The sequence below is a fragment of the Macrosteles quadrilineatus genome, unplaced genomic scaffold, assembly GCF_028750875.1.
Source record: "Macrosteles quadrilineatus isolate MER2022 unplaced genomic scaffold, UCM_ALF_1.0 Scaffold_8__2_contigs__length_117827958, whole genome shotgun sequence".
NCBI classification, from domain to species: Eukaryota; Metazoa; Arthropoda; class Insecta; order Hemiptera; family Cicadellidae; genus Macrosteles; species Macrosteles quadrilineatus.
Window position 1 is genome coordinate 28,789,872 of NW_026542601.1, and position 12,604 is coordinate 28,802,475.

General features: G+C 34.2%; 1 protein-coding gene across 2 annotated transcripts in view; it reads left to right on the plus strand.

Moving 5' to 3' along the window:
* Positions 1-12,604, plus strand: part of LOC129000970 (BTB/POZ domain-containing protein 9-like) — a 71,667-nt gene that overhangs the window by 47,994 nt on the left and 11,069 nt on the right. Inside the window, exon 5 of one of the 2 annotated variants that reach the window (XM_054428081.1) lies at positions 5,210-6,309. The exons of the other annotated variant lie outside the window; for it this stretch is intronic. Within the exon in view, the coding sequence (XP_054284056.1) occupies positions 5,210-5,928 (719 nt within the window). The 3' untranslated portion in view covers positions 5,929-6,309. Of the gene's footprint in view, positions 1-5,209; positions 6,310-12,604 lie in introns of those variants that run through there. 2 annotated transcript variants of the gene reach the window in all.

Genomic DNA, 12,604 nt, shown 5'->3' on the forward strand with positions numbered 1-12,604 from the left:
GCCTAAGTGTTACTGTGTCACTGGACTTGATAGGTGGCATATCCCTCAAGGCACAGTAGTGAGAATTCACTATTACCTGTTTCTTAGCAAATCTGTCTTTCAAAAAGGTAATAGCAATATCATAGTTTATATCTGTAAAAGGGAGTCCAGCGATGCAACGTTTGGCGTCACCTCTTAATTGTGCAATCAAATAGTTAAATTTGTCAACGTTACTGAGTGTGGGGTGGCTATGAATGGCAGACTCAAAACTATCCCAAAACTCCTGCCACCGTAGCATGTCCCCTTGGAAGGTTGGTAATACCAACTTTGGTAGTTGAACATACTGGTGTTGTATGGTTGGTATTGGCTGCACGGAAGCTGTATCAGGCACTGTTGCTTGTGGCTTATTAGTTTGAGAAATATCTAGTCTTACCGTAAGCTGTGCAAGCACCTCCTCACAGTCCATCATAGTATTTATGAATTCGTCCTCTGAGGAGGGTCCTTCAGTTTGTCCATCTTCAGTAATAGGCTCGGTGTCCAGACGTTGTTGAATTTCTTCCATCCTCTTCACAAAACTCGTCAAAGTCTGTAGTCGTGTTTGAAGTTGTAGTTCTGTTGATTCTGAGGTCTCCAAGAATGCATTTGTATCGGTAATATAGGTCTTCAGTCGTAGTAAAGCAGATTTCAGTCTAAGATCCCATCTTGAAGACATTCTTAGTTATTCGTGAAAGTGAAGTTCAAAGTTGGAAGTTGTAAAAATTTTGAGTAAAGGAGTTAAGTTTAGAAAGTTGTAAAAATTTAAAGCAGGAAACCACGCTCTGCTACCATATTGTGAATCCGTGGATTAGTTTAAGTTGTAAATAGGTTTACCTGCATTTAATCTAAGTTTAAGTTAATATAAGTTGAATAAATTAAGAGTTTGAGTTTTTGTTAACTTTCTTTCTTTCAGTATTAGTTTACAATACAAATTTTTTCCATAGAAACCAAAAATCAAAACATTAGGAAAATCTCAGCTGTCTAAAGACATTGCTTTAGCACAATTATATAAAAATCTAATGGTGTCTGTCGGTATGTGTATTACTAATAGGTGCAAAAACTACTGAACCAACTGGGCTTAAGTTGTACAAAAATATAGCTACCATACCAAGGACCATAATAGGACTATTCACATTTCGACACTGACCGTAGGCTTTGCCCCTTTGGCTTAATTGGACATAATTACCACATTTTATTTTAAGTTGCTTACGTTTTTTTTTTATTGTGTGTGGCTGGTTTTTATGTACGTTTGTTCAAACTTTCACCAACTTACAAAAGTTAGGTACCTATTTCAATTCAACCAATAATATGAACAACCAGTGTAATTGTTATGGACAGAATGAAGAGATTTACCGTATTTTTTATTATAAGGTATTTACTTTTGTAGTTATGTTTTTTTATTTCATATAACTGTATTTAATAAGAATCTGTTATATAATCATATTGTAATAACTTATAACATTATAATTAAAATTGGATTTGTAGTGGTAATCTTTATTATGCATTTGATTGCGGTGAAACCCCAAGTATTAGATATTTTACCCCAAGTTTGGATGCCATATTTTACATTTTAAACCATATGTATTCGTAATAATATATTTTTTTTCTTATAAGAAAATGCCTCTAGTTAATATTTAGCCGAGTAATTAAGTAATTACACTATTTTTTATCAACAATTCATATGATTTTTTAAGAAAATAGCTGTATAATGTTGATTTTGTTAAACTTATTATTGTTATAACTTTTTTATTAGTTAAGATACGACTTTTTACCCAACAACCTTTTCTATTGGCCATATTTTTTGGATTAAAACTACGTTTTAACCGATGCCCTATCTTGTACCGTTATCGAGCTACAGTCGTTTCAATGCATTAAGTCGTTCCGCCATCTTTGCCCCCCTCCCCCCAAGTTCTCGACCACCTGAAAAGTAGGCGACATGCGTATTTTTTATCACCACAGTCCATATTAAAACTATCAGCAAAAATATTTGATACTTCTTTGCGATACTCACAAATTAATTCTACTTTTGGTAAAAAGAAAACTACACGAAAAGTCAATTTTTACATATTTTATACAATAACTTGTTTATTTATAGAGATACGAACTCGGACATGAGTATTCATATTTAAAGGGAATTAAAGAATTTAGTCAGCTGTTTCAACTAAAAAAGTTGGTTCTATGATATGGAAAAGCATTAAAAAGTTATAAGATTTACCAACAGGGTGCATCAGCCTATATTTTTTTGCATTTATGAAAACACCTAATTTGAACTAAGCAGCAACAAAAAACTGTGATTGAGAACTGTCAAAGTAGGATTGTTTACAGTTATGTTTATGTTTTTCATTTCATGAATAATTTGTGATATTTTGCGAATTGTTTTGTTTAGGTGAAGTAGTAGAACATTATGGCTATGGCAGATGTGTAATACTATAGAATACTGTTAATTAAAAAAGCAAATCTTATCAAACTGTGTCCTCCCTTATTGCAAACGCAAAGCTTGAGTACAACTGCAATAAGCATTTTATACTTATGTTCCAACCCCGTACGAAGGACGGGTACTCTGCTAGTAAGAAATACTATAACTGATAATTTTAATGGATAAATTTAGTTGAATTGCAGCCAGGTAGATGGAAATTCGCTTAGTCTGCAGGTTTCCTGCGGCAGGGGTATTTTTTCAACTAACGTAGTTACTTGCCAACCCGTAATGTCAATGTTAAATTTTATTTTTAAATGAGTTGTGTAGTGAAATACAAATTTTACTGAGGTAGTGGCTGTCGTCAATCATGTTTTAAGGCTACAAGTCCCTAATTCCAAAATGTAATCAAAATCCATCTGCTGGATTTTGAGATATATATTACCATTGAGTATATACTCAATGATACTACAGACAAACAGACTTTGCTCGTATTATAGTACTAGCACCAGAGCCCTTTGTGGTTAAATACAACGGTCTCTAGTAAAATAATGGTTGTGAAATCCATACACCACTTTACTCACTAATATTAATGGTACAGATTAAGCACATAACTTTAGAATCACATACTTAACATAAGGAACTTCTTTTAAACACAAATGCAAATTGTTAACAACAACATTTAATCAAAGAAAAATCAATTAAATAACAATATACCAATATGCTGTTAAATTATTATCACATGTTTCGTATGTTTAGATTATGCTTAACGGTAAACCAATTATTGCCATCTATTAAAATTATTGGTTTTTCTTTTCCGAGTTGGGTTAAAGGTTTTTTACCCGACCGATTTTCATAATTTTGGCCTTAAACTAAAGGTATGGACGCACCACAGATTTGCCATCAAGCATCGGCATTCATTTTGACGTATATTTTGAGCTATGTAAGCACATATTTGTCATCAAACATCATTATTAATTTATCTAATGTGTTACTCCACGAAAAAATATAAATTTGATTCTTTTACTTCAACTAATAGCATGTTCTAATTTCATTACCCTATATGTTTTGGTCTAAAAACCTTTAGTGAAATACCAGCTTACATTTGAGCTATTGATTATTAAGATTCCAATCTTAATAATCCTACCTATAAAGCACACTGCTAAATCACGAAAAACCCAAATTTAAAAAAAAAATTGAGTTTTTTATCATTGATTTATAGTCAAACGGTCTTGCTTGCAACCTCAACAGCAACTGTCAGACTTTGACGGGTTTCATCAAGTAAATATTGAAAAAACCAAACTTTCATAATTATTTGCAAATCTACACGAATTAGGCTTTCCAAAAACCTGTTAATTAATAAAATCGGTTCAGTAGAACTGTAGATTTAATTGTACAAAGTTTAACAACAAAATCTTTAGTTCAGTGTTTTCTCACCGTTATAAATTTGGAGGTTGCTTAAGGTTTTTGCAAATAACTTTAAAATGGTGAGGAAATCAACCACAGTGGAAGGTAATTTTCTGATAGAGAATAAAATTTCCTACAGATTACTTTCATGTATTTCTGGAAAATACGCAATAAAGGCAGGCTAAAGTTGGCTACAAATATAAACTTGGAAAAAAGGCGTTTTAAATGTATTATTGTTTATTTTTATTGTTTTACCTCAAATATGTAATAAAATCAAACTTTCATAATTATTTGCAAATCTACACGAATTAAGCTTTCCAACGACCCATTAAGTAACAAAATCGGTCTGGTAGAAGTCTAGATTTAGTTGTACAAAGTTTAACAAAAATATATCTAATTCTGTATTTTCTCATCACTATAACTTTGGAGATCACTTAGCTTATTGCCAATAACTTTTAAATGGAGGAGAAATCAACCAAAGTGGATGTGATTTTCTAAAAGAGAATACAATTTACTACAAATTTAATAACGACTATGCATTTCTTTAAAATGCTTAATAAAGGCAGCAAAAAACTGGCTACAATTAGAAACTTGAAAACAGAAACTTGAAAAAGCAGTTTCTAATGTATTTTTGTTATTTATACTTTTTTACCACAAAGATTTAATAAAATCACACTTTCATAATTATTTGCAATTCTACATGAGTTGGGCTTTCCAATGACCCATCAAATAACATAATCGGTCCAGTAGAAGTCTAGATTTAGTTGTACAAAGTTTAACAAAAATATCCCTTACTCAGTATTTTCTCATTACCTACTAAAAATTTGGAGGTTGCTTAGATTTTTTGCAAATAACTTTTAAATGGTAAGGAAATCGACTTAAGTGGAAGGTGATATTCTGAAAGAGAATAAAATTTCCTATAAATTGATACCACACACTTCTTGGAAACACTCAAAAAAGGCTGTCAAAAGTCCCACCCAAATAAAAAGTGTGAAAAACACCGTTTTTAATGTATTTCTTATGGAAAACATATTTTTTTACATTTTTCACCATAAATCATATTAAAAACAAACTTTCATAATTATTTGCAAATCTACACGAATTAAGCTTTCAAACGACCCATTAATTAATAAAATCGGTCCAGTAGAACTCTAGATTTAGTTGTACAAAGATTTTTAAAACTGAATTATATATAGAATAGATAGGACAAACGGAATCATTGATTGTTGAAAGTGGATATTTGGGACTCTTAATAATTGTATTTAATTTCTCACGATCATGAAATAGATAAAGATATCAAGGGCCTCTTTGTTTTTTGTTTTTTTTTTAGAATTTGTTACCATCACATTTTAATAAGGCAATATTTTTCCCCAGCTGACTCTGAAGATGGACAGCTGGTCCGCCAACAACTCTCTGGGTTGACTCAACAGTTAAGACCTTACTCACTGAGTGCAGAAGAGACATGTGAAGTGATTTATTCAGGAGTTTTAGACACAGAAGAAGTCAACAGTTTGTGTCATTGTCATTTTAATAAGGAAACCCTTCCTACTCTTAGTCAGTTTTCAAATGAGACTAAACCAAGGAAACTGAAGACAACAAAGTCTGTCTATGATCAACTAGAAATTCTTATGCCAAAAATGTCAGGTCATACGGATTTCTTTCACATCTTCAACCTGACTACCAAAAGACATGCAATTGAGTTGTTACCACTACAGTGTGAATCACTTGATCATACACCAGGAAACCCAGTAGGTTGGACATATGAAGTGAGCTGTTCAACAACAATAACTGAGTGGACCAACATTAATGGGCATAAACCTCCAATAACCTTGGATCACTTCAGTAAGCATGTCAAGTATGGAGTGAAGTTTGAGATTCCTTTTGCTGTTTATGGGAGAAACATTACCTTAAAGCCAGACACCAAGTATTCTGTCAAGATGGATTTGAAAGGACACAAGTGTCGTCACAGTGACAAACTGCATACCATCGAAAATGATCACTTGATTCTAAAGCCACCATATTGTACACACAGGAGAAGCTATTATGTTTTTCCCTCAGACAAGTTGATGTACAGAGCAACATCAGAGGAATAATGGCACTCTAGAAAATACTAAGGAGTTGTTGGGGTTTAAATTCCATTTGAGTGTATGTGCAGAACACTCATATCTTTTTATAGTTTTTTTTTTTTATTCTTGTTTGACTCTGATCGTTATGTAACTAATATGCTTTTCGTAAAATTCTTCTTATCTAAATGAAAATAAATACAAATTTAGTTAAATGTATGTTTATAATCAGCATACAGTGTGTGTGTTTGTAGTAAAGGAGAAAAATACAATTATCAACAGATTTAAAGTTTAATCTATGTTGTTAGAGTAACTGCTGTGGTAGAAGTGGAGTGTAAAGAATCTTGTCTTTAAGTGAATAAAACTTCTTGTTATTTGTTTGTGTGTCTTTTGTATATAAATATGTACCAATCAAACTACACAGTAAAATAAATATGATGGAAAACTTCAACTAAGAATTGATTAATTTAACCTGTTACAGTCTCCAAGAGTTTATTTCAAAATGGGATATCTTTAATTGTTGTACATTAGATTAATATTAGTAATGGTAATATTAAAGTATTTTGGACGTTCAATTGTGACTGATAACTATTTGATTTGATTAAATCAATCAAAACTTTATTTATCATGTCCAGTGCCGGATTTAGGGTACTTGCGGCCCTAGGCCAAATTACTTGAGCGGCCCTCCCCCTGTGGTGGAAATTCTTTGCGATCGCGGAAGTAATCGTGATTATCTCCTATGCATCATGGGGACATCATCATCGACACCCGTGATCGTGGATGAAATGGTTGACATCTCTCCTAAATCAAGGTATCCGTGACCGCGGCAAAATCGTAAACATCCCCCGTGGGCTGCAACAAAGGGACATCATCATCGACACTCGCGACCAAGGCGAAATCGTGATCATATGCCATGAGCTGTGACCTTGAGGACATCATCACCGTCACCCACGACCGCAGTAAAATCCTGAACATCTCCTGCGGGCCGCAATCACGGGGACTGCGATCATGAGGTACATCACCGTCAGCCGAGGCCACGGCTAAATCGGGAACGTTCCCGCCCCGCGGGCTGCGATCATGAGGATACATCACCGTCACCCGCGGCCACGGCTAAATCGGGAACGTCTCCCGCCCCGCGGGCTGCGATCATGAGGATACATCACCATCACCCGCGGCCACGGCTAAATCGGGAACGTCTCCCGCCCCGCGGGCTGCGATCATGAGGATACATCACCGTCACCCACGGCCACGGCTAAATCAGGAACGTCTCCCGCCCCGCGGGCTGCGATCATGAGGATACATCACCGTCACCCGCGGCCACGGCTAAATCGTGAACGTCTCCCTCGGTCCGCGGAGACATCATTATGGTCACCTGTGATCTTGGCAAACTGGTGGCTTAAAATAAATAATTTTTTTATCTAAAAAAATTTTTTTTCTCAATCCTCTGCGGCCCCCTTTTGCTTGCGGCCCTAGGCCGCGGCCTAATTGGCCTAGTGGTAAATCCGGCACTGATCATGTCACAAGTTTCTACATTTTAATAGGGTCAAATAGGTGTACAGAATTTCATTTCTTGAAATGACAGTACAATATAGTAAGTAGGAACATTAAATATAAATTTATTTATGGATTTTAAACAAAATTTGGGATAAACTAATTACTCTTATTAGATGGAGCAGTGAGTAAAACGACCCTTTAAGCAGTGAACTAGTCAATTTATCATATAACCTTTCAAGTTTGACTAAAAACTTCCAACTTTTTTTTGGATTTCAACCGATGATTGTCATTGAGAAGAAAAAGACTTTGTTAATCGTATTGCTGACGTAGAGCTTGCTTACTAAGCTTGTTCCCAGCACTAAATATACACAATTCACTGATAATTAATTACTTCTAAAATGTCTAGATGATAATTAAGCTCCAAAAGAAATTATAGATTTTGTTTGCCTCATTTTATTTACAATGTAGCAACAAAGGCTTGGATGGTTCAAATACTTGAGCCATTTGCCCAATTTAGCCCAGCCTTCTTTGTTTTATATCTGCTGATTAATATTGAACTAATTTCAAATAAAACGCTACCTACCTTTATTAGTTTTTAGATTTATGGTGGATATGAATTTGTCACAAGATTGTAAACTGGTACTAAACTGCCAGGAGAGTATTATAACTAAGATTATGAAACGGCAACCAACAAAGCAAAGAAAATGACAAGACAAATCTATGTCGGAGGTAGCTGATAGAGCCGTTGTCTTGTCATGATAATTGCGTGGCCATCCAGAGTCTGGGTCGAGCTCTTCTTATCTCACTCGCACACACTATGCTGTCATACAATTACATAAAAGGTCTGGGTAGTTATAGTACTCACCTGACAATCAGTAGGTTGCCGGTTCGATACTGAGAAAAGTCAGTAGCTTTTTGATTGTTCCAAATGGACCCAACTGTATTTTCTTATTGGGCTTTCAATAAATAGTCCTTACTAAGGAACAGCTGATCTCAGGACAGGGTTCCCACAGACCTGGATAGTCAGGGAAACAGGTATAGGAACAGGGAAAGTCAGGGAAAGTTTAAAAAAAGGCCAAAAGGCATGGTACAATTTTAGTCAGGGAAATTTATTAAAAACTGTTAAAGATCACATCATTTTGTGGATGATTAGTTATGTTTAAATGAGATAGTGCTGAAAAGATAACTAAAGTTCTGAAAAATCTATGGTGTATGTAATTTTTATTACCAATTTTGGGTTTTATTTTGAGCTGTAAGTATTTAGAATTTGATTTCTCATTTAGTATTGTATTAATAAATACCCCTGCTGCAGTCTAAGCGAATTTCCATTTAGCTTACCTGGCTGGATTTCTACAAAAATATTCCCTTAAAATTTATCAGAGTTATTTCCTATTCAAATAACATTAATTTTAATAAGTAGACTACGTTGGTTTGCTGGCTACAGGGAATGTAATAAGAGGTGTTTATTATTGAAATCTTTAAAGCTCAGTGTGAAATAAACAAGTTCGCCAAAACAAAAAGCTAATCGTTCTCGGGTTTAGGTCTTACCATGATACCTGCAGTAATAGCTTATTCCCTATGTGGGAAATTTGCTAAAAGGAGGAGTACGGGATAGTTGAGGCTATGTTAAATAAAAAAAGATGTTTTAAGCGATAAATACTTAAATTTTATAACTTCTTGATCAGCATTGTACGTGTTATTAAATTTACGAAAAGTAAATAAAAGAAACGTCTTACAACACTTAAAACATATATTTACGCTTATACTGTTACTCACAAGACGGTAAATATACAAAAAAGATGGTAAGTGGTGATCGATTTCGATTGGACACTCCAATCATCATCATACCCAATAGGCTAATGACAAGAATCTTGAATGGTGTCCCTACTTATACCCTATTGGCTACCGTAAGCACCGGCCAATACATTTTTATAAGTACAGTACAACTGGAATCGAAATTTACTTGTTCATTAATCAACTTATTTCTATTTTTACATTTTTACTTTCTCCCCCTATACCATAGTATATGGAGAAAGTATTGTTTTCGTCAAAATTTTCGAGTTTGAGTTTTGAGTGGATATATTCGTTTTGGGTCCCCCTGGTCCCAAAAAAGTGGTTTTTAAAGTGATGTCTGTGTGTGTGTGTGTGTGTCTGTGTGTCTGGATGTGTACAGAGCTAGGGACTACACCTGTGGTCCGATTTCAATGACATTTGGTATGTAGGTTCTAATCCATGGTATCTCCAGGCGTTTTTTTCATTTTTTTGAAATTTTGATTTTTAATGGGGATTTTCCCATAAAAACCCATAAAAAACCGGAAAAATCTGATTTTCTCAAAAATGGCCCGAACAATTTTGATAAATTAATAAATTTGATAATTTAGTATGTTGTAGCCCTTTAAATTCTGAACAAAATGGTTCAAATTCCATTTCTGTAAAAATTACGGTTCAAAAGTTATTGTAAATTATGTTATTTTCCCATAAAAACCCCATAAAATAACAAATAAACGGTATCAGCATTCTGACACATACTTTCTCCCATAAGTTTGTCAACAACCTTTATCACGTGTAAGCGGTGAGAGTAAATATACGGAAATGGGATTAGTACAATTTTGATTATAATTTAAAGGATTATAACATACAAAATTTTTATCAAAATCGTTTGGGCCATTTTTGTGAAAATCCGATTTTCCCGTTATTTTATGGGGTTTTTATGGAAAAATAACATAATCTACAATAACTTTTGACCGGTAATTTTTACAGAAATGGGATTTGTACCATTTTGTTCAGAATATGAAGGACAATGACATACTAAATTTTTATCAAAATCGTTCGGGCCGTTTTTGGGAAAATCCAATTTTTCCGTTATTTTATGGGGTTTTATGGGAAAATCCCCATTAAAAATCAAAATTTCTAAAAAATAGAAAAAAACTATGAATGTTGTAAGGACCATTACATACTATGTTAAATAAAAACCGGTTTTTTTAATCCTATTTTTCGTTATTTTATGGGGTTTTTATGGGAAAATAACATAATTTACTATAACTTTTGAACCGTAATTTTTAGAGAAATGGGATTTGTACCATTTTGTTCAGAATTTAAAGGGCTACAACATACTAAATTTTTATCGAAATCGTTCGGGCCATTTTTGAGATAATTCGATTTTTCCGGTTTTTTATGGGTTTTTATGGGAAATTCCCCATTAAAAATCAAAATTTCAAATAAATGAAAAAAACGCCTGGAGATACCATGGATTAGAACCTACATACCAAATTTCATCGAAATCGGACCACAGGTGTAGTCTCTAGCTCTGTACACATCCAGACACACAGACACACACACACACACACGCACACCTACGGGGTTTTACCGAATACTCGCAAACACCTAATTGTGGCATCTTTCAAACTGCGGCCACCAGTGGATGAAGAAAGGTGGTAGAAACATTTGTGCATCGATATTTTTAAAGAACACTCCATTTTAACATCTAACATTCCAGTTTTTAATTGTGGCACCTTGCCACAAATCGGTATATATCAACAGTGTGTGGACAGGATGCCACTAATGCGTTGTAGCGCTTGAGCGGTGTGTTCGACCCCCCCAACTTTTCGCGTGCGCTGTTGCCAGTTCTCCGTTCTAGTTCCTTCATTCCGTTCTGTATTCATGTGGCTATGCCCTAGCTGCTGTAGTTTATTGCCCGCGCTCCTCACGTCGTCTTTTATTAGTGTAACGATTTTTTTACATGCAGTTTTTTCCAAGCTCCAATAATTTTGACAATTATTGGATTTAAAGTCAATGGACCAAATTAAATGTCGTGAGGATTACATAAAACTACATGCTATGTCGTTGATATTTTATCGTCACATTGTATGTATGGCTTACGAACTTAGATACTTGGATTAAAGGCCTTAATGTGCTGGGTAAATTATCAGTTTCATGGGAATATACAAGAAATTTACATTAAAATACGCAATAAGTATGACTCCGTTTTTTCTGTATACATATAATTAATGCATGATAATGTAAAAGTATGCGTAACGAATTTTTCACCACACTATGATGTTTTTAGATGTTTTACATACGTTAATTGGTGGCTGAAAGTTATGTTTTGTTGGCCATGCCAGCTGTCATCGTCATATAGGGGCCGAGCAGGGGTTTACATCCCTAGGGCCGCAAAATCGCTTGTTCACTAATTTACTTAAAACATTAATGTATATTAAATGCACAAGCTGTATCCATGGCATTGCAATAGACTTGTTTTTTTGTCACAGCTGCAAAGACAACTATTTTTATTGTTATTTTTGATTTTGGTGATTCCTCAAAGTATTTCACATAAATAAGAGGGACGTTATATTGCAAAACATACTTGGGTGAAAAATAGCGTTCGTACCACGAGCCAAAATGGGTTTGCAGCTCTCGATCGTTTCACGTTCTCGAATTCGTCTTGAACTTAAAACCCGATCTCGAGTCGGCAAAACGTCACTTTCGGCCCTAGGTACGAAATATACTATTTTTTTACGGTGGATTTAGAGACCCAAAGATTCTCACCCCGTTGCGAAGCACGGGAAGAAACACTATAGTTAATTATAAGATTATAAAATCTTTACTGTTTTGTCTGTACATTGCATAGATTCATGAAGTGTTTGGTTATTTCTACGTGTTATATAATAAGAAAGCCGAAACGACTCTTGTGTCAATATCTGTACGTTTGTTTGATTGTTTCCGTCATTGTGTCTGTAATGCCAAAATTCCAATTCACGTGTCCTACCATGAGAAAACTAGAGTACCGTTCATGATCCAAATAGTTTTGTAATTGTTAAAATAAATTTGCCTTGTTTAATCAAAATTTAGCCATAAACAAGCAAACTACAAAATTTTACATCATTCTTTATAAGAATAACATGGCATTTTTTTAATTTACAATTTTTGAATTTGTCCTGTTACCAATAACCGTACAAAAACACTTTGATATACTAAATTATTTGTTTTTTTAAGCTATTTAAAAAGGTCTGAATATAAATTGGGAAATTTTGTATTTTTAGGGTAACGTGTTTCTCCATTTCATATACTAGTAAAGTAACAATATGTATAGTATCAAATTCAATAATAGCATTAAATACTGTATTTAAACCTTAACACAAGTGTTTATATAGTCAATGAGGCTACTAGTCAATGCCACACTAAAAAAAACAGGCCGTAATGCTCGTATAGCATG